This window comes from Acanthaster planci, linkage group LG17 (assembly GCF_054643075.1).
Source record: "Acanthaster planci isolate LZ-2023a linkage group LG17, COTS_SCS, whole genome shotgun sequence".
Taxonomy (NCBI): domain Eukaryota; kingdom Metazoa; phylum Echinodermata; class Asteroidea; order Valvatida; family Acanthasteridae; genus Acanthaster; species Acanthaster planci.
Genome location: NC_141793.1, coordinates 10,961,031 through 10,984,181, shown reverse-complemented (window position 1 = coordinate 10,984,181; position 23,151 = coordinate 10,961,031). Strand labels below are relative to the sequence as shown.

Below are 23,151 nucleotides of genomic sequence, written 5' to 3'. Positions count from 1 at the left end.
ACACAGAAGAAGTTGTAACTCACGCACTTCAAAGCGTCCAATGATGGTCGCCGCCGCGTCTGATGAATAATAGAAAATATTCCAAAAATGCTTTATTGCTGCCTGCATCTTAGCCAGACAAGCGGGGTCAGTAATATCCTGGCAATACTTGTAATTTTTTGCTTGCAATTCAATACAAACTATCGATGTGACCAGGAAATATAGAGAGAAAAATTCCTGATATTAGACCTACTTTTGCCATCATAAATAAACTTTTTAAATTTTGACACACTGTTTCATTATCCATGCAAAGTTTGTAATTCTAGTCTTCTCCGTCCAATACATCAGTGTTCAAAAACTAGGTACGAATTTGGCTAAGACTGGCCATCAAAATCTTCACTACTTCTGGGAAGCTCAGTTCATTAGGGACAAAATGCGCTATTTCATCACAGGGAGTGATCGTGAAATCTCATAAAATACGCCTTTGTACAAATGCCATAATAAAAATTATTCAAACAAAACACAAAATCTCACAAACAGCTTGGCTATTTATTCCAAAAAGAAGTCCAGAAGAAAGCGTTCGATAAAGGCAACAACTGCACATGAACACTTCGGGTACACAGCCTAGTAAAAGCAACTACGCAAGCACTAAATTTGATGTTGTCGGATCATATCAAGCACCAACGATGGCATGAATATTCAACTTCCTATTTTGCAGTACACAATGTTTTAGGGATGCAGATTACCAGCGAAAAATTGCGGCGACGATCATAGGGTACAAAGAGGGCTTATGGTTGCAAAACAGGTGGTGGGTAGCAGGCGTGCGCTGCTCTCTGGCTATGGACATACCGAATATGCCAGAAAGCAGTATTTGGCCAGACGTTGTAGCCCGGGCAGTTCAAACTCCTTCTGTGTCCTTCCTCCATGGTTACTGTAAGTTATGTAATCCCATAATTTCCCACGGTTAAGTCCAATCCGTGCTCGCTTGGCACAAATTCAACATAGTGATGGTGTTACTGCCTGCTGTCTTCATGGTCTTGATGGTATTTTGGAGCATTATTAAAACCAAAGCCAGCTACAAGAAAGTCCAAAACTTTCAGTGTCAATATTAACGGGCAAACACACCTGGAAGAGACATATACTTTGTTCCTATATTATAATTATCGCATTATAATTATCGCTGTAACTGTTTTATCGTAGTATTGGAAATTATGAATTTTGCATTGCCAGTGAGTTCCCAATCGACAATATTCACCTAAGTAATCAATAACTTATGGCCAGGGATAAGTTTTATTAAAACAGAGAAAAATTCTGCATGTTTCCGTAAGTTTTGATAATGTTTAATAAAAGGTGTAATTTTTCCGAAATTTGTAAATTCTCCTTGACCATTTGTAACTTCTCCTTGACCATGTTCGTCATTACCTACCATCTATCTCTTTAACAGTTATTTCTAATGCCACCCTGCCCTTGGATATCGATTGCTGGGTTCCTGTATGTCAATTTTGAAATGGCCACAGGTGTCTAAAGGCACATTTTAATTGCGAAAATGCCAAGCGTTTTTCGGAGTCAAAATTAGTGCTTCTGTGCTGAAAAACTTGAAAAATGAGGCTATTTTGTTTCCTCTGAAAACAAAATCATTCCTTTTGTCTTTATTTATTCATAAACAAAGTGCTTTAAAGGCCACTGTAGAAACCATTTCTCGATATCGCAATAAGAGAGACTCCACCTCCGCTCGCATACGGTGTGCACGCAGATTTTCTAAGGTATCGAAGAGGAAATAAATTGAACCACAAACAACATTTTATGAATCAAGTTAAAAAGTAAGAGTTGAACAACAGCGAGGATAGGATAATTCTAGAAGGTGAGCGAGCAATCTTTATTTCGATCGGAAAATGTGATAACTACCGCGATAGTGTAGAGTAACCCATCATATATGTAGGGGCATGTAAATTTGTTTGGTCTGTCCAATCTGTGGGGGGGGGGGAAGGGACATTTCTTGAGCTAAGGGAGCCTTTCCCATCCCTTCTCTCAGATTTGAAATTGAGGGGAAAAAAAACCAAATCACCTTACTGTAAACCCACCGCATTTTCCAGTCCTATAGGGTTTTTGCGCACGGTGTCAAGTGGCTTCCGTATAGGGAACTCTTTCCAAGTTGAATTTTGAAAGTGGCCTGGGCATGATATGAGTGGCCGATTGATATCTAAACCGTCAGCTTAAAGTTACTGGTTTTAATTAAACAACTTTGATATGCTCGAGTCAGTAATATCATAGCGGGAACGGTGCACTTTTTCAAACATTAGGAATTGACCAAGCATTACTGGACAAGTGAGGGCGCTTTTGCTTTGATGTAAATCCAGGAAAACATGGTTCAGGTTGCATGTTTTCATGTTCGAATTGTGAATCCCATATTTGCTGGGAACATTTCTGTGAAAAGGATGTTTGCTGGATTATTGCCATATACCGGTACATGTACTTACTCAGCAACAAATTGCCAAAGAAAATTAAATCTGCCATAGCAGTGGTTACAAAAATCTAGAAATTTTCTGTGCACGAATCAGTGCAACGATTGAGATTCAGTGCCTTGGATGACATCATAGTTCTAACATGAATATGCAAATATGCATTAGCATAAAAACCAAAACACATCAAAATATGGGTTAAAAAACTGCAACACCACAATTCAAAATCAGGTTAATTGAGGCCCAAAGATGGAATTTCAAGGATTTTAGTAAAATTTATAAAAATATTTCTATTTCCTGGTTCTTTTAAGCAAGTTGTGAATGTGCTTTGTCTACATGTACATCAATTTATTTTGCAGATTCAACAAGTATAGAAAGAAAAAATCCCCATCATGTCCTCGCAAGTATATAGTGACGAAGCTCGGATTTACCCCAGCATATCTGTAGTAGAAAACAGAACAGACGATATACAGGTAAGACTGAGGGTTGTTCAACATTATTATAGGTAGCTTTATATATGGTTTCAAGGGCAGATTCAGAGCCTGGTTTTGGGGAGGACGTCAAATCTTTATACATGTAGGATCTTGCTCATGTGATCGTACGGCCTTTTTGAGGCATGAGGCTAAACTTGGGGTTTTGGACATGCTTGGGAGGACTTCAGGAAAACAAGATACACTTTGGTTCCTGAGAGTTGTCGTCCAATTTTTTTATTTGACAAAAACCAAACAAAATTTGCCTTTTAACTTCGGCCCCTCCACCCATAGGGAAAATTCTCAAAAGTATTTAACTTCTCTGTGAAGTTCCAACAGTTTATTCCAACACTTTCTGAAATCCAGTCTTAAGAAGTTACTTCAAACTTCTTTGACTTCCGAAACACAACTATCGAAAACTTGATATCTTTGGCAATCCCAAATTCGAAACCAGTATTTGTCCTTTTGTTTAGTGGCAGTCGATAGCAACCCAAAATTCTTTTGTGAGTTCGCTCAATTGTAGCAGCGCTGTTGTGGCCAAGCTGGTCGGCAAGGAAATACCGGCACTTTATTGACAGGAAATTGATTGCGATACCGGTTTTGGTCACTTCAATGGAAGGATATCCTGGATTTGGCCTCTCTCAAAATTGAAGTGGGCCAAGGGTTGAAGGTTGGAAGGTTGGGCTTTCCAAGCTGCAACAGTCACTGTTTCATGGGTCCAGAGGTGTGTATAGGAACAAGCCTGGAAGGGATGATTTCAAAATTCACCAGGATCAAGGTATACATGTACGTACATGTAGTGTAGTGAGCTCAGTTTTAAGTCACCAAAACAAATTTTTTTTTCAAGCATTAGGTCATGAATGAGTCATGGGGCCTGTTATGGTAGAAAAAGAGGCTAGACTAGCGAAGCATTTATTTTTCAAGTGCAGTGCTCTTTTTTTCTAATGTGGTACCTGTATAACTTGTTTTGCAGGGGGGGTATCTGGGGGCACTTGCCTTACATTGTAAAATGTACGTGTATGGTACTGCAGTGCATATTGCATTGCCTCAGTTATGTGCTCCAGTAAGTAAGAGGTTAGCCGGACATGGGTTTTTGTGTGTCTAGAGGGTGTGGGAGAACAATAAATGGGTTACTGGAACCACCTCCTTCCACCCACAGAGAACCAACGACCTCTTGCTAAAAGCAGAGGGTGGTGTACTCATAGGGGTGTGTACACATACATGTACAAACCGGAATATCTACTTGCGTTTTCAGCCCATTGTTGAATTCCGACTCTGGGCAGTGGTGCCCTGACACAAGGGCTCTATTGTTGTCGGACTCTGACCTGTCATCTTTTCCGACAACGTTCTTTAGACATAAACGTGTGCTTGTTTTGGGAGGGGATCAATATGTTAAAGGGACTCAGTGCCCTGACCTTGAAAACACAGCTGCGTTGGCACGGCTGGGATTGTTGACATGGATAAACAGCAACAAAAGGAGTTGCCAATTGTTGTCGCTTACTCGAATTCCGGATACATTTTCAGCTGACAGACTAGTTTCCAAGAAATTCCCTTGTGATTTTTTTTCCCTTTTTTCACGGCCCAGACTCTTCACACCAACAAAACAGGGGCACCTTGTTCCAGTTAGCCATTTGTGAGTTAAATTTGAATAAAATCTGGTACACTGATTAATCTGAGTGCACATGCATGTAAACATAACGATTTGAATTCCCCAGACTAAAGACACCGTTGCTATACCGCGTGATTCGGGTCAAGGTTACTCCTAGACGTGAGAAGCTATTACAGTGATTATAATGTACAATTGTGGGCATTTTTGCAACTGATTTTTCACTTATTGACTGTTCCTTAACAATCTGGTGGTTGGTACAGCTGAATAGTTGGATATTCGATTGAATTGAAGGTCGAATATTCGAATAGTGAATCGTTTGAATTGACTCAGCCCTACTGTAACTCGCAAAAGGCTTACTGTATCTCAATATACATTGTGCAAATCTGTTGATTTTTTTGTTTGACGTTTCTTCCCAAATCCTGTGACTATAATGAAAAGTAACATACCGGTAAATGTCCTACGACATGTAGCAAACCTCTCTTAAACTGAAGTTTGGAATTTTCATGTAAAGTTACAGAGGTGCTTCAGGAAGTCTGTCAATGGGCTCCGAATTTCTAAAAAAAAAGGAGACATTCAAGATGGATCAGTAAGTTTCTTGGAATCACCCTGAATGTGCTACCCTGGATGTGTTGTGTTCTCTGCCATTAATTTTCGGGGAAGCTGATGATGGATAAATTTTGTCAGAAATGGTTTGAGAACCTTGTTAATGAACCGGTACTGGTACATTCATTTATTCATTCGTTTTGGTTTATTTGTTTAACCCTCCTATGCAAAGATGCATTCTTGACACCGTTGTCGGATCCGTCAAAATCAGTCATATTCCCATATATGTGTCTGTGTACTGGGGGAAATCAAGTGCAAGGAATTTGACTGTTTTTGACAGTTACAGTAGAAACAGGGTTAAATTAAAAACGTGACCAAATACATATACATAAAGTCCAGATGTTTAAACGATTTGGTGTACGATAAAAGAGACAATTACTGCAAGAATAAAATAGACAGCAAAAATTACTACTCGCAAATGGACCATAAAAAATTAAAATCTGTAAATACATTTAGAATATTTAATTAGTACAGTACATAAAAATGATTTACCACGAACCCTCCCAAATACATGTAATTACAACAAGCACATGCCTAGAATAAATACATGTAACAAAAAGTAAGACATTATATGAGAGTGCACGTCCATGTAGATACAGTAGCAATCGGTTTGTAGCAGTATTTTTGGTTTCACGCTTAAAAATGCTCAGAAATATGCTAGAACAACTACAGAGTAGAAGAGCAGTCGCAGTCGGTTTTAGTAGTATTTTTGGTTTCACTCTTAAAATGCTCAGAAATATGCTAGAACAACTACAGAGAAGAGCAGTCGCAATCGGTTTGTAGTAGTATTTTTAGTTTCATGCTTAAAATGCTGAGAAATATGCTAGAACAACTACAGAGAAGAAGAGCAGTCGCAATCGGTTTGTAGTAGTATTTTTGGTTTCACTCTTAAAATGCTCAGAAATATGCTAGAACAACTACAGAGAAGAGCAGTCGCAATCGGTTTGTAGTAGTATTTTTAGTTTCACGCTTAAAATGCTCAGAAATATGCTAGAACAACTACAGAGAAGAAGAGCAAGTACAACCATCCAACTTTTCTGGGCCCTTTATGCCCCATTGCAAGTGTGTCCAACATGTAATACATGTAGTTATCCCATTGTGTGGAAATACCCACCTACTAGTACTGTACATTCGTGTAATGTTTGTATAAGCCCAGTAATAATTAAGAATTGCTTCAATAAATTTGCTTTAATTCATTCAAACGCCTTCAAAAAGCCATCACAACTAAATTCAAGCAAGAAAAATGGTCCGACGTTTAACAACCAGCTTGTCGGAAGTTTTGGAAGCTCACTTCATGCATGTGCGTGCACAGGTTTGTTGGCACAGGTGTGTGCATTTTCAAGGTACCGGTAATGCGGCAACCTGTGCCTGTGCACAGTTTCATTTTGAGTGGCAGGACTGTTTTTTTTACATAAATGTATTGCGTCCAATTTTTTTTGTGTGTCCAGTACATATACATGTATATGTACATGTACCGTACAGTTTTGCCTTTGGTTCAGTACAGTTTTCAGTTTCCAGATAACAGATCAATTGGTGTATACATGAACATGTATACATGTACATGTAGCACAGAACAGGCACGGTACAGTGCCTGTATGCCTCCAGCCTCTGGCTGTAGCTGGCAGATCAGTTGCTTTGGCATTTCAAAATTTTATCCTAAACGTTTGAGAGAGCAGGAGAAAGTATCCGGATTCAAAATATTTTTTTAAAGGAAAGCCACCGTATTCCTCCCCCCCCGAAGAACTTGCACCGAGAAAGAAGCATACAGTGCAAGTTGATCAATTCTGCAGAGAATTCATGAAGCATCAGAATATTTAAATCTTACTAGATTTGATCACATCTGTCAAACCAGGAAATCAAAAGTAAGGGGAACTTATGTCAGTAGTCAATAAAAACCATTTCGGTGGGCACTACGAACTTCTGAACCACTCAAAAGTGTGCTCTTACCTAAAACTTACGCATGTTCCTGTGTTGCACTTGTTAAAAGTTAGACACACACTCGAACCTGTTGTCTCATGACGGACAAAGTTGTTGGTGACTGAACCAAATGCCTTGTTGCTGAGACGACTCTTGCTGGACATCTGTATCGATGGAAGTTGCGCGGGCTGTGCTGTAGATACCGGTACAGTAATTTGCCGCTCTAAGTTGAAAAAAAAGGGAAATGTTCTGCCTCAAGTTCAAACATTTTCGCTCCTACTATCCCTCCTCCCGTGCCCACCTACAGGAGGACGACCCGCCCAACGAGACGAAGGAGAAAAATGGTGGGGCTTCTGTGGTGGAGGTGGAGGCCAACGCCAACGCCGTCAGCCTGGAGATGGGCGAGATCGGGGCAGAGACTGGGGCCGAGCAGGAGGCCGATGTGAAGGAAAAGGCGCAGGCCATCCTGAAGGAACTGAGAGGGGATCTAACTTACGCCATCGAGGACGTGCCTCCCTGGTATAACTGCCTACTGCTGGGTTTTCAGGTGAGTCAGCAAAGCTCATTGCATTTAGCTCATCCAGAGTTGTACTCAAGTTCTCTGTGAGTACTTCTCTGTGAGTACTTCTCTGTGAGTACTTCTCTGTGAGTACTTCTCTGTGAGTACTTCTCTCTTATTACATTATTGAGCTGTTTGTTTTAAATGCAGAGAAATATTAAGAGTAGATAGAGAATGAAGAAAACTCAGTGGACTTGTTGATTTATGCAAATACTTTTTACACACTTGGAACTTCTTTGTTGCAAATTCTGAAATACGTTAACGCCCTCAGTCATAATCCTACGGTATTTAGCACTTCCTTGGTCAGTGTAGATCTTTTCACATGTCAGAATTGGCCATCCTGTGCCGTTCCCTTTCAAAATTTGAGGGGCGCATTGGCATGTAGATACTTTTAGCGCCATACCCTTTTCCACAAATTCTCAGTCTACAGGTACGTGCCTTCAAAGCTCCCAGCACCTCGTACAAATACCAGCTTTCTATAAACTTGTCAAGGCCCGGTACTTTCGTGTTGAGGACCATTGATTTTCAATCTAGAAACTTATCGGAACTGCCATGGTTTACTTTTCTGAACGTTTTTCCCCTGAATTTCAAACAGATCGTCCCCAGAAGTCTTCTTTAATTAATTATCTCCAGAGGTTCAAAATGAAGTTCAGAGAGTTTCCATTTGAAGTCCTGAAAAATGAAGCAGTTCTAACTTTTTTATCGGTAGGGAAGGCCGTGCCCTGAAAATTTTCTGTCAAAGACTAACCGCATTTGTCCGCTGAAGGGTACCCCCTCAAATTTTTTATTTGCTTGATCTGCCACAGTTGACCTGAGGCGTGACTAGTTATTTGAACCGTAAAAGGATTGATCAAACAAAAATTGGCCTTTGGCCGTCCTGCCCAGAAATACAAGAGGACGGTTCACCAACTTAGGTGCAAACATTTATCGTTGGCTTTGCCCTGCTTTGTTGAACATAGTACCTGTTTGCATCTCAAGGCCAAGTATCACTTACACATTGTTGACTCTGCTGTTGGATGGTAGTACTGAATTGACATCCATGCCTTCCATTGAGTCCATTGATGAGCCTAGTGTAGAGGCTTTTGTGAAAGGTATTACTCACAATGAATTGATAATGATAATAATAATAATGATAATGGAGATTTGTGAAGCGCATGTATCCACCTAATGAAAGGCGCTCAAGGCGCCAGATGCACAGAAAAATAACAACAAATATGTATTAAATATGCAGTAAAAAATGCAAATACTGAACATATACTAGAATTAGTCTTACATAAACAAAGAAAAATTAATGAAACACTAATTAAATGCCTGAGCCATGGTGATGGGTCTCCAGGGATGTCTTGAATGAATGGAGTCAAAATTGCCATATAGGATCACAGTAATTTGTAGCACCCAGGCCTTGTAAGTTCGTGCCATTTTTTAAAAAGAATTACATCCATAGCTTTGCAGTGTAGCAGGTCCAGCCCCTTCCATATAATAGAGTTGATGTGCAATAAGCCATTTGCGAGATAAAATTTGAATAAAATCTGGCACACTGAGTTATTTGATTGTGCACAAATGTAACAATTTTAATTCCCCAGACTAAAGACGTTGGTGCTATACCTTGTGATTCGGGGCAAGGTTTTACATAGCGACCACCATCTCTGGAATGGACTGGTTCCTTTGTGCCCTTCTTATCCATTGGGAAGAGTGTATTGTGCAAGGCGTCTCTTGTGTAACTAAGCAAAAGCTTGCCCCAAATCACGAGGTATAGCAACAGTGTTTTTAGTATGGAGAATTCAAATGGTTATGTTGTGTGAAAAGAGGATGGTGCTTTCCCATTCAGTGACACTTCGTCTCTGGTGACTTGCAATAACTCCTTGTTGGAGTTTGTAAACTCTCACGTTTTTTATGTCCGAAAATTTTGATTATGGGCGAACATAAGAACGAGACCAATCATTTGGTTTATTTGTCGGTTGACTGGTGGTGTGGGTAGAGGACTGTTTTTCAAGTCCTCTTGAATTTAAAGAGCTCAGTGTACCAGATTTTATTCAAAGGTCACTCGCAAAAGGCTTGTTGGATGTCTTGTGGCACTGTAAAAAAGAGGTCCACTTCACATACAATTTGAGGAGTGGGTTTTTATTTAAAGCACAGAAGCAATGTGATGCTAGGCTAACAGACCTATACCTGTAATGTAACTGTATCGTTTTCACATTTCGTGAGATTTGAAAATGAATCCCCTGAGAGGATAAAAGAATTTCTTATTCCCAGGTTAACTTTCAATTTCAATGCACTTTAATGGACTCCGGTGTTCTTTTAAGCCTCTTCAAGTTCCTCAGGAGACTGATTTTATTTTTGGCAACTACATGGACGTGTAGGACGGGGAGGGTGGCCCCAGTTGTGGGGGATTTGGGTTTTTCAAGTTTCTTTGCATTGTTCAGTTTCTTGACACAAATATGCTACTGTACTAGAAAGTTTATACCGGTAAGCTTTAAAATTGTGGGCTAAATTTGGATGCACTTACCGTACACCTGGTACACCGAGTTTTTTAAATTAATGTGAACCTAACGATATGAATTCTGCAATGTTGCTATACCTCGTGAGTCACGTTTGCATTTTGGGCTCGCACCATAGAACATCATAGCGAGCGTGTGTAGGCAGCCCCTTTATCCATTAGTGGCATCGGGAGGTGAGGGGCTTTGTACGTGCCGAAAAGTCACGCAGAGAAAGGCATTATTGTCAGCACAGGCAGGTTCATCTGGGCTCAGATCCACACTGACAATGGGAATGGGCGTGGACGGATGTGGGCCTCAGTCTGTAGGAACCTGAACTGCTAATGAAAGCCATGTTTGATTCAATATTTCGTTCTTTATTCAGAACATCTTCATTCCTGAAGATGTTCTGAATAAAGAACGAAATATTGAATCAAACATGGCTTTCATTAGTCTTTATGGAGTCTGCATAATATTGAGTTATCTGAATATTATCAGTGGATCACCTACTGAACTGCTATTTGTGATAAATTTGTGCACCCACTTTCACTTTTGAGCTCTTTGAGAATTCAAAGGATGTACATTTACAGTGTTATTGTACATCCTGTTGTGAAGTTCCGCACGTACGAGTTCATGTCACATTTTCTGACATCTACATGTATCCCTATGTGTAAAACCTGTCATGTTATTAATTTTTCAGTCCACTGAAGTGCGCGCTGAAATGCACTTGATAATGATAACGATTTAGTAAAAACAAGGATCAGATAAGATCTGCATAACAGGAAGTGTCGTGTGTACTTTGCAGGCCGATGAACCATTCTTTGCTGCTACATGTAACTTCATTGTCTTCAACCGTACAGTCCCGGTTCACTGACTCGATGAGCTTGATGCTTTGGTCGCTGTTTTGTGTGCGAGAAGAAGTCCGTTTTACTCCACAAATCCCCAGGCTTTCCAGGTCCTTGGAAAGCCACCGGGGAGGGGGTGTTTGGGAGGAAGGTTGACAGATTAACAAGACGGGGAAATGATAAATCCCCTCCAGTTATCTCACATAGGGGGTGGGGGGTTGCTGCACCCTGAAAATTCAAGGAACGCATCACCAGTTCCCCACACTGTGAAGGATTGGGGAACTTTCCACTGGAAGATTCAAGCAGGGCCCAATATACCGGGGTAGCACCATTTGTTAACCGTGAGCAGAAATGTTGTGTGACAGCAACTCGTGCGGAGCTGCCTGAAGCACCATTTCATGGACACCAAACGATTGCGCAAGCTGGATCACGGCGCTCTCTGTCGTCACGTCACCGATTTGGGCGAATGTTTCCTATGTGGTTGAGCTTGCTTTAAGCTGTGTGTACTGCTTAAAATGGAAAGTCTCGGTGAAATGCAAATGTACTATTGATGGAGGCCCCGTGAGCAGAAAGAATTGACTGTCAAAACACTGACATGTGACAGCATAATTTCAAAGGGGCATTCCCATTTGCCAAGCATTGTACGCATGCGCACATATTTAACGGGTACCTTTCAGGTTTCTGTTGGAACAAGAGCATTGTACGGACGTACAGTCCACGCTACCAGCAGCGTATTAGCTTTGTTCTTTGGTGATGCCAGTGTATTCAATTTACATGTACTGGGTGCATGTCAATAGCCTTTCATTTCCTACGAGTATATTATGCTCGTAGTGGGCAGTCAGCGTGTTAAACAGTGCTCAGAAATGGGGCCCTATTCTTACCAGTATACATGAATTTATGGCCCTATAAAGTTGTGCTTTGCCCCATGGAGCCACAAGGGACTAGGATGGTAATGTACACGTAGGAAAAAAAGAATTAAAACCAGGGGGGAGGGAGGCCAAAGCTTTCTAAGCCCCCCCATTGCACGGAGTTGTCTTTTGCCCATTTGAACCCTTTGTATCCTTGTCGGAATAAAATTCCAGTCCACTTTTGTTCAACAATGGTGATCTGAATCTGCCAATCTTTCTGCGTTAAAGTGCCGTTTCCAAAGTGTTTCGATTGGCTGTGGAAACTGTACGCAATTTGACGGACATCTACAGTAGGATTTGTTTCCCGATTCCCAAAGGTTTGTCTTTGCCACCTTTTTTGTCTAGGGGGGGAGACTTGTCTGGCCCACGACTGGCTGACTTGATGATCGTGTAGTCAAGTTGTATTCCCCAAGTGTAAATACACAACATTCCAATAAGACCTCCCGGTGTACTGGTAGCACACACTTTGCAGTCAGCAAATATTATAGTCAGTCAAGAACTGGACCATAAATCTTTCAGAGTTGGAGACCGTGTTACCACGGCTGCGAACCCGCTGAACCCTTTTTAGATAACAGTGCTAGTACCTTAAAGAGCACCTCCAAGGAAAACATGTTTTCTCTGATTTTATCTGTTCAACTAAATATGGAAGCATCCAAATCAAACGCAGTATCATTTAATTGTCTTCAGAGCTCAACTGTAACAAGCTAATAGGGTTTTTTCTGTTCATGCCAAGATGCAAATTCTGAATGTAGATCGCGTCATTGAGCAGAAAACAGAGAAGACGAAGGGAACCCGTGCCCTGTGTTCGTAGTGGATAAACCCCTGTGCATGCCAAACAGTGGCTGCATGCATTGTTTGGCATGCACAAGGTTTATCCACTACGAACACAGGGCGAGGGTCCCCACGTTTTCTGTTTTCATTGCATGTAGCCACTGTTTGGCATCTACATTCAGAATTTGCATCTTGGCATGAACCGAAAAAAAAGCCCTCTTTAGCTCGTTATGGTTGAGCTCTGAAGACAAATGACACTGCGTTCCATTCGGATGCTCCCATATTTATTTGCACAGACACAATCAGAGGAAACATGTTTTCCTTAGAGGGGGTCTTTAAAAACTTCATGGTCCAACCTGCTGTCCTTGTGAATCTGTGTTCCACCAGGCTAAATACATGGACTACTGTATATATATACAACCAATGTTGTTGATCCTTTGGAATTGCATTGTAAACAGACATGGGAGAAGTGAGAGGCATTGCAGAAACCTGAGTACACTGTACGTGTGTGACTGCTGCACTTTGTTAAACATAACCCTAGGCCCCTACAGGCAAATGTAAAAGTGAAAGTGACTTAACGTCATTGTTATGGAAAAGACTCGTTGTTTATAGTTATTAATACCTTTAGTTTGACATGGTTAAATTTTCAAGTATCTTTCATGTACTTGTATGTGTGTTGCATGTCTCTACAGTGAAAGTTGGTCTTGTGTTGGCACTCGTTGCTGACCACGGCAGTTTGCGATTTTACATAACCTGCTTCAAGGTTGTTGATTTTATTTAAACTTTGTTTTACACAATTTACGTGATCCATGCAAACACAGCAATTTTTATTAAAAGTCTTTGTTTTAGTCTATTATAACAATTTAATAAACCTTATACATGTACATGTATAAATGTCCAACTGTTGACAGAGATAAAGTACTTCTTCTGTTCAGTTGCTTCCAGTGGAAGCACATGTGCCCATACTTCCTTCTTACCGCTTCCCCCTTTGCCTTGCCCTTCCCTTCCTCCCTCTTTCCCCCTCCCTCGGCTTTAAGCTTTCATCCATGATGAGGCTTTTGATGTCTGTACCGTTTCCCATGTCTTCATCTCCCCACCCCCTCCCCCAACCCCTGCCCTCCCTCCACCTCCCATCTGTCCCCCTCTCCCAGCTTTAAGCTTTCATCCACGGTCAGATGAGGCTTTTGATGTCTGTACCGTCTCCCATGTCTTCATCTCCCCACCCCCTCACCCAACCCCTGCCCTCCCTCCCCTCTCCTGTCTGTCCCCCTCTCCCAGCTTCAAGCTTTCATCCATGATCGGATGAGGCTTTTGATGTCTGTACCGTTTCCCATGTCTTCATCTCCCCATCCCCTCACCCAACCCCTGCCCTCCCTCCCCTCTCCTGTCTGTCCCCCTCTCCCAGCTTCAAGCTTTCATCCATGATCGGATGAGGCTTTTGATGTCTGTACCGTTTCCCATGTCTTCATCTCCCCATCCCCTCACCCAACCCCTGCCCTCCCTCCCCTCTCCTGTCTGTCCCCCTCTCCCAGCTTCAAGCTTTCATCCACGGTCAGATGAGGCTTTTGATGTCTGTACCATTTCCCATGTCTTCATCTCCCCATCCCCTCACCCAACCCCTGCCCTCCCTCCCCTCTCCTGTCTGTCCCCCTCTCCCAGCTTCAAGCTTTCATCCACGGTCAGATGAGGCTTTTGATGTCTGTACCGTTTCCCATGTCTTCATCTCCCCACCCCCTCACCCAACCCCTGCCCTCCCTCCCCCTCCCATCTGTCCCCCTCTCCCAGCTTTAAGCTTTTCATCCACGGTCAGATGAGGCTTTTGATGTCTGTACCGTTTCCCATGTCTTCCTCTCCCCACCCCCTCACCCAACCCCTGCCCTCCCTCCCCTCTCCCGTCTGTCCCCCTCTCCCAGCTTTAAGCTTTCATCCACGGACAGATGAGGCTTTTGATGTCTGTACTGTTTCCCACGTCTTCATCTCCCCGCCCCCTCCCCCACCCCCTCCCCTCCCTCCCCTCTCCTGTCTGTCCCCCTCTCCCAGCTTCAAGCTTTCATCCATGATCGGATGAGGCTTTTGATGTCTGTACCGTTTCCCATGTCTTCATCTCCCCATCCCCTCACCCAACCCCTGCCCTCCCTCCCCTCTCCTGTCTGTCCCCCTCTCCCAGCTTCAAGCTTTCATCCATGATCGGATGAGGCTTTTGATGTCTGTACCGTTTCCCATGTCTTCATCTCCCCATCCCCTCACCCAACCCCTGCCCTCCCTCCCCTCTCCCGTCTGTCCCCCTCTCCCAGCTTTAAGCTTTCATCCACGGTCAGATGAGGCTTTTGATGTCTGTACCATTTCCCATGTCTTCATCTCCCCATCCCCTCACCCAACCCCTGCCCTCCCTCCCCTCTCCCGTCTGTCCCCCTCTCCCAGCTTTAAGCTTTCATCCACGGTCAGATGAGGCTTTTGATGTCTGTACCGTTTCCCATGTCTTCATCTCCCCACCCCCTCACCCAACCCCTGCCCTCCCTCCCCCTCCCATCTGTCCCCCTCTCCCAGCTTTAAGCTTTCACCCGCGGTCAGATGAGGCTTTTGATGTCTGTACCGTTTCCCATGTCTTCATCTCCCCACCCCCTCGCCCAACCCCTGCCCTCCCTCCCCTCTCCCGTCTGTCCCCCTCTCCCAGCTTTAAGCTTTTATCCGCGGTCAGATGAGGCCTTCGCTTCAAGTACTTTTACGTTTTGTCTCCCCTCCCTCACCCCTACTCCTGCAGCATTACCTGACCATGTTTGGCGCCACCCTGGCCATGCCTTTGCTCCTGGCCAGCTCGCTGTGCATCAAGGACAACCTGGTGGCCCAGGGTGAGCTCATCAGCACCATCTTTGCCGTCTCGGGCCTGGTGACGCTCCTGCAGACCACTTTCGGTGTCAGGTAAGTCTGTCTCTTTGCTGCACTTCTCTGACGTGTAAAAAGTGGTACGTGCAGGAGACGTTAATGTGGGTGTGGCTGAATCTGGGAAGAGGAGGATGTTGATCGAGCATCCTTATGATCAGTGATTGGATGGAGCTGGTTTTGGGGCAGAGATTGATAGGGGCCTGTCACCCCGTGTCCTCTTAAAAACAGATAGAACAGAGAATCAAGGGTGTAGGGTGTATTATGCGTTTGCATGTACATGTATCAGTACCCTGTACAGGTAGGTCCTTTTAATAATATTTTGTAGGGAGCAGTGACACCTTGTGTTACCATAGATATTGCTTCCCCCCATGGTAGATCCAACAGTTATGAGAAGGGAGCCCACTTTCAAACAGGGGGTGCCTCGTATGGAGGAATTTTTAAACGTGAAATAACCAGCTGAGAGCAAAAGGGAAATGAAGTTTCTAGGGAACTAGGGAAAAGAAGTGTTTGAAAAAAAATCAAGAAAAAACCCTGGAGTAGGTGGAGGTGGACCTGGTGTGCCTTACCCCTAATCCCCCCTTGGATCTCGTATTGCTCCCCTCCCTTACCCCCAATGTTACATTGGAAAGTTCTGGACTTGGGTCACTTGCCTTCATGCAGAACATCTTTGTCCGCACGCGACAATTTCCCAACCGGGGCAAAGACAAAGGAGAGATAAGAGACTGATAACCAGAAATCTTGCCGAGCCTGACAGTGTAATATTCACCCTCTTCTGTTCTCCCGGGGTGAAAATAACACCATGGTACTAGTGTATGCCTCTTCCACCTCACGTATCTGTCCTGTTGTTCACCCAGTTGTTTATAGGAAATGACTCGGGGACTGCAGGAAGCATGGCAGGTTGTGCCCAATGTTTCCTCTCTAAATGACTGCCAGCAATGAAAAACATCATCTCCTAAACCGATCCGTACTCCCATCAATACACTAGCCTGGCGCAAACACTTCAAGGCTGCATGTGGTGTTTTAATGTTATTTGTGTTAGCACTATCGATGTTGGACCTTCGATCTGTGGTTGACCATTTTTTTTTTTAGCTGCACGGAACATTCCTTTTATTGAGGAAGCAATTCTAAGGTCCATTAAATAAGAACGACTGAAATAACTCAAATAAGTTGATAAAAGGTGAAGGTGTCGAAAGAACAGTCGAGCTCTTATTTTCTGAGGCACCAAAGTGTACTGAAATATAAGGCAGTTTAAGATCAGCTGCATTGCTTTGACATAAAATGGTTTAACAGGGCATCGGTCATTGCTGCCCACATCATGACTGACTTGGCAGCTTCTCTTTGCATTTATGAAAAGATGGTCACTTTGGGATTTCAGTTCCACTGTGAGAATGCTCAGAGTAAAAAAAATGTTGAGGGCGCCAAACAAATCTAGCGACTCGATGTCATAATACGGCTCGTCCCCCAGAGTTTCCTTGACCTTGTGGCCATAATAGTGTGATGTCATCAAACTGGGCTTCTATTGGATAATCCCGACGACTTCTGTTTTCAGTTTGCTTGATATGAAAGAGAACTCCAACTTGTGCCTTTGACGTCAGTAGCAATCGTTATTCAGTTTTTACATAATACCGGTAGATACTTTGGAAAATATAACTGCGGTAAATTTCAGAAAAAAAGTGACATTGTGAATTACCATCGTGATTGATCTTTAAGAGAAAGAATCTGGAGAATGCAAGTAGTTCACTCCAACCTGTGAGAATGCACCTTTGTGTTTCAGTTGACCTAATGGTGATTTCTTTTTGTTTTGCTGCTTTAAAAGGTATTTTGGTGCCTCTTTTAAAAATGCTGATTACATGTAGCACGTTCACAAGTACAGTGTTTGTCTTCTCTTGAATAAAACTATGATGCCATGTGGCCAGAATTCTTGCATTCATGCCCAAAAACTGCTTGAAGTTTTTTTGCATACTTTTTGCCGACCTAAAGTTTCATTTCTTTGGTAATCTGTTGTTGTGTGAGCCAACAAGAAGCCCTTTCTCAGAAATGTCTCCAATTAGCAAATTTTGGGTTCACAATTTCAGCAGAAAAGCACAGGAACTTAAGTAGTCTGTCCCTGATTGACGTCATGGCAACAGTGCCCTTTACCAGTCGTCCAGAAAATCTTGGACATCTTTAAAATGTGTGAATATGTGCACTTTTTGGTGTGCTTAACCCCAAAAAGGGTTTCAGACTTGTAACCTTCACACATTGCAGAAGAGAATAAAAATGCACCTAACGTGCGTCAAAGAAAATGTCATCGCATGGAACCTTTAAACCCGATGAATAAGACAGTATCATAAACCTTTGTAGGAAGTTAAAATGTTTGACACAATCCGCTTGCGTCACGTAGAGTGTACATGTACGTCTCCTTTATTTATTGTTATCAAAAGGTGATCACGTTTTAGCCTGCTAGACAGAGGAAAACATGCAGACAAAAACTCATATTAACAGATGTCTTGATACCAGTCTCGCAGCTGTCTGCCTCCCCCTGTGTTGATTAATTGATTGATAACAATAGTTGCAAAAGAACAAGGAAAAAATCGGTCAACTATAAAAAAAAAAGCCTGATAGATTTAGACACTGTGGGATGCCAGGAAGTTTTGTAGTCTTGAACTTTCGATCGGGAGGCCCTTTTTAAAAACTCCCAATGGCAAATTCCAAACAGCTGGTGAAAACGTGGTGACATGCTATGAAAACGTGTGCATCGTGCACATTTGACAGAACTGTGATGTGTATGGCCCCTGGCGATGACATTTGGCATTTTGTAATCTGAGCTTATAGACGGTAATATGATCAATTAACTGGCGTCGGGTTAAGATTGTACATGTAGCCTACATGTACTTCCTTGTACCAAGAGACGTGTGGCAATCACAGATGTCGCAGGTGTCAACCATCAGCCAACACCTTCTGTGTGCTTTTCTCTTTGTTGGTCACACAACAGGAACATGCACGTTCATGATCACCTCTCAGATTTTGCGGGGCAAAATTTGAAACCTGGTTGACGAACCCTGCTTTGGGGACCTAGCGCAGCAGTCCCCCTCCCCTCCCCGCAACGTTTGTCGCAGGTGCCGACGAGCAGCCATCAACTTCCGTCTGTGCATGGTTCTTTTTGCTGGTGGCACTGCAGACACAGGATAAATTCTCGGATTTGTGTGATCAAAATGTGAAACCTGGCTGAACTCTGCCGCTGTGGCCTGCGCCCAGTGGCAATATTTGAAGACCGTACACTTTTCATGATATAGGTTTACATTGCTCATGTACCTTTTCTCCTGGCAGATTGCTCTAAGTAATGCCGGAGATCTGCTTTTCTGCATTTAACTTGACTTCAGGTTCCTGAAATTGTTTCCCCAATTCTTCGATTATTCTGGTGTCTTTCTGATCCAGCTGCCATTCCCCCATAGCGTAGGTCTCTTTCAACACTTGGTTTTCACAGTGCTTTGACCAGACACGTACTGACCCACTTTGGTCTTCCCTGACTGGTGATGGACCAAGTTCATTGGCCATGGACCCCGAGTTGACACAGCTCATTGGTCGAGCACTCCCTGAGCCATCGTTCGTTCCAAACAGTACAAATGCAATCTTGTGTACTTTTGCTGCTAAAAAACTAAGGAATTCAAGGGCCAATCCAGAATCATTTTTCTTGGGGGAGGGCTAAAATTTTGGTTAGATTTTTGGGTGGGGTGAAAAATGAAGAATTTCCTGTGTAAAAACCTGTTTTGGCCTTTCTGAGGGTGTGACGCCACATTTTGGGGATTATTTACATACCTGCACTTCTAGAAGGAAGGGAAATGAAACAGACAAGGTGTTTCCTTTCTCTCACTAGTTTTGAAAACAAAATTTTGTTTTACTCGCCTTTTTGTGGGGGGGGGAGCATATGGTCCCTGTTGACCGCCCCTGGATCAGCAGGGGCACCCAGCTTTATGCAAATAGGCCCTTCAAGGACTGTGCTCAGTCTCACCACTGTCACCAGTGACATCTCAAAACTGCAAACCTTGTCATTGGGGACTTCAGCCTCATTTTGCATGGAAGCAGGTCAATCTAAGAACAATACCAGATTTCACATAAAGCAGTCATTTTGCCGGGACGTTGCCAATGAATCAACAGCCAGTCATTTCTGTCAGCCAGTGCCTGTCAGTCACAAATGCAAGGCCGATCTGTCGTTGGGTTCGCCGGTCCATTACAGCTGTCCTTTGTCATCATAATTCCCTGTAATAGGTTGCATTGTCATCCTAACTGTGGAGGCACTGGACTGTTTCCCACACACCAATATCACGGAGTACAATGGATTTTTTTTCATTGGCATTATTGCTGAAGAGTCATACAAGTTGTGTGAAAGGCGATGATTTGTAGCAATGAACAGACACAAGTAGGCTACTTGAATGACAGTCGTGAGTGGGGGGGGGAAATCTGGAAAGTTGCCAATTTGTGAGGTTCTGATTTTCTGCGGAAACGTGCGGCATGTTTTTGGAGGGTGAGGCAAGTTTGAATGTAAAAGAAGAAAAGGAAAAATCTCCTGGGTGGACACGGGTCCTACCCATGTAAAAGTCACTGATCTTTTCACGCTACACCATTTGAACACGGCACTGACCTGTGTAGAGCGCTCGACCCGTGTCGACACCAACCCTGCTCGGGAGGTGTGTTGAGAGCTCTCGACCCGTGTTGAGACGTCCGACACGTGTTGAAAGCCGTAGTGTGAACTCAAGTGGGTTATTGTTCGACCCTTGTAAATATCGTGCGGGCAAACTCACATGCATACTGTAGTAATAGGACGGCAACGAACAAACGAATTTACTTTGACCTGCGACATGCCCTAATTTTGCGCTTGTCTTTCGTAATCGTACTGACTTTGATTTTGCTCTTACAACACACAGGTGTGATTCATAAAAGAGGGGGTCTTGTGAAAAGCTGTCAAGTTTTTAGTCAATGATCCGATTCATTTCGCTTTGAAGCATGTGGATGATTGCTCCTAAATGTCGATTCTGCGATAGCAAAACTAGAAAATCATACCGAATTCCCCCCTTTTGAAAGTCAATTTTCTTATCAAAGACATTCAAGGTTCTTCACTGCTTGTATAATTCAATAATGCTTCCCGATGAGATAAACACACCTGCACTGTGTGGGTCCATCCCCCGCATAAGCGTTATCCTGTCAGTATGCGTTTGACGTGATTGCTTCACATTAGCGGCATTTTGCACAAGAGTGCTGGAAGTTGCAGGGAGTTTGTCGAGCACCGGCCTTGATGGCTGGGGCAGACCAGGGCTCTGCTGTGGCGGCCTTAACCATGAACACGTGTCAGCTTTGGTCATCTGGTTTCTCAGCTTGGCAACTTTGGTTGTGCTCGTATATGACATCACTGTTCCGACCGAACGGGAACCAAAGGTTAGAGTCGGTTCATTGCCGGTCCAAAAGGACAGAAACTGAGAGTGCAAGTTGCCTTCGAAATAAGTGCATTTTGTATCTCCCAATCTTGTTGCTGGAAGCGAACAGCAAAAATAACCCCAAAGTAGAGTCGTGGAGGTCATAGGTCATCAACAAGCCAATGATTAAATTGATTAAAGACTTTTGGATAAAGCTGCTTCAACTCTGGTCATAAATGATTATATGCACCATGTTGACCTTTTAGATTAGTTTTGCTCATGACTGAAAGTACATCGTTTCTGGTCTTCTTGTCCTCAAAAAATGGGTCATTTCACAGTCACTCCAACTTTGCATGTCTTCTGCCTTTGTCTTTTCATCGTTCCTTCCCCAAGCATGGATAAAAATGTACATGTAGTTCCCAGAATGGGCAGCCTGAGTTATGCTTTTGACGAGGCGAAAGATGTTGATCAATGATTCTAGAATTTTCTTGATTGGGACCTGACAAATTTTTGATTTGAAAAAAAAAAAGCAAATACAACAGCTTACTAGAATTTCTATGATTATTGTCAAATTGTACGCAGTGTAAGTTGACCACTTGCACCAGTCTGTAGAAATGAAGATGAAGATAAGATCTTGGCCCTTAAATCACTCATTTTTTTTGAGAGAGGCCAAAATAGTATCAGCGATACTATGACTTTATGCTGACTTGGGTTTTTAAAATTTGTGGATAATCCCCCCCCCCACAATTTTTTCGAGACCTCTCTTGAACGAGGTTACTCATTTCAAAAATATACCTGTAGTATTGAACATGTACACGTGAGCCCTCCATGATAAGTCAAACCTTGATGTTCCAACTTTCCCACTGGAAGTTTGATATAATTAGCAGACACTGCCTATTGGATGCCGAGACGATTTAGGGGGATTGTGTATTTAGGGGCCCCCCCTAGTTTTTGGTCATTTTAAACTTGTTAAACTGATCAGCCCCCCAAAAAACCAAAGGAAATGCTCTCTTTATTGGGCTGACCCTATTTCTTGGAGTTTCAAATTGTAAATTGTGAGAAAATGTGACTTTCTTGCAGATAAACCAGCCATGCAAATTTGATTCCAGCTCACGTCATGTGTTAAAACACTGATAGTTTCCCCCCTCCTCATAATTTCCTTCAAAAGTCAAAACTCTGCCCTCTTTACACAAGATCAGCCCTACAGTCATGGAGCATGATGTGATAGTCATCCACCAAGGCGAATCCATATTGGTCTCCCTTGTGTTGCAGGAACGGGGTCCCTAAATATGTACATGTACAGTCCCGGGATTGAGTGCATTTTGCAGAGGCGTTGCAGGATGGCTCTGTGCTGTTTCCTTTAGGCACACGATGGCCGTGGGGATTGTCTGTTGTAGCCATCAGGGATGCGGAACATTCAAAATCCTGTCAACACCTGACATGCAGGCTACGGCTCCTGGCACCTTTAATAACGATGCCATCCAACAGTGGGGGGGGGAGGGTTTGGGAGAGGTGGTTGGCACATACATGTAGGGTGAGGGGAATTGGCAATTTCACCCCACCTGTTGCTGCTAATAGCCTTAGTCGGAGAGCCGCAGTGAGCCAGCTGGGGTGTGCAGGTAATTGTCAGCCCAGCCAGTGGAAGTAGCTTTCACTGTTTCAGGTTCCCAGACGTTACATGGAAATAACGAAAAAACAAAATGAAGAGTAGGGATCGCCGTACGTCATGCACAGTGAAGTTTTTTGTCTGGATCGACCACTTTCATGTCTACAGTTAACATTGTGCAACTGTGGCACTGCCGTGTTCAAGGTCGCTCTGTGACTCAAATCAGATTGTGATATTTATCATTGCTCTTTTCTCTACCACTGCTTGCCCCCAATTTTACATGTGACAAGTCCAGCCATACAAGACATACGATGGATGTTTGGAAACACGAGGAGCACATTGAGTGCCAGATTTGCCCCTGGATTTTTTTTTTAATTGGACTCAAGAAACACCTTAGTTGGTGAAATTGTTTTCCAAAAGTGACATGTGCTCTTAATGCTGAGTGTGTATATATTTCATCTCCTGGAAAAGTTGGTGGAAAGAATTGTTTGAATTAACCCTGGGGTCTCTTTGACACTGCATATTGAGGCTTTGCATGGTAGCCATCTTGAGAGGGAGTTGTTGTGTTCCACAGGGAAACCTCCTTTGTGCATTCCTGGCTTGAACAAAAGCACTGGCCTGCAAGATGGCAGCCATGCAAAACCCTCTGTTGCCTAAGCTTTTGCCTGGATGCTGTTT

The 23,151-nt window shown here is 43.1% G+C and overlaps 1 protein-coding gene across 6 annotated transcripts in view; it reads left to right on the top strand.

The window, feature by feature from the left end:
• LOC110973480 (solute carrier family 23 member 1-like) overlaps positions 1–23,151 on the top strand; it is a 40,229-nt gene that overhangs the window by 506 nt on the left and 16,572 nt on the right. For all 6 annotated transcript variants that reach the window (XR_015428190.1, XM_022224334.2, XM_022224333.2 and 3 more), the window contains exons 2-4: positions 2,798–2,911; positions 7,345–7,584; positions 15,356–15,513. Coding sequence is in view for 5 of the 6 variants with exons in the window: in XM_022224334.2 (XP_022080026.2) it covers positions 2,831–2,911; positions 7,345–7,584; positions 15,356–15,513 (479 nt within the window). In the remaining variant the exon portion in view is untranslated. The remainder of the gene's footprint in view (positions 1–2,797; positions 2,912–7,344; positions 7,585–15,355; positions 15,514–23,151) is intronic.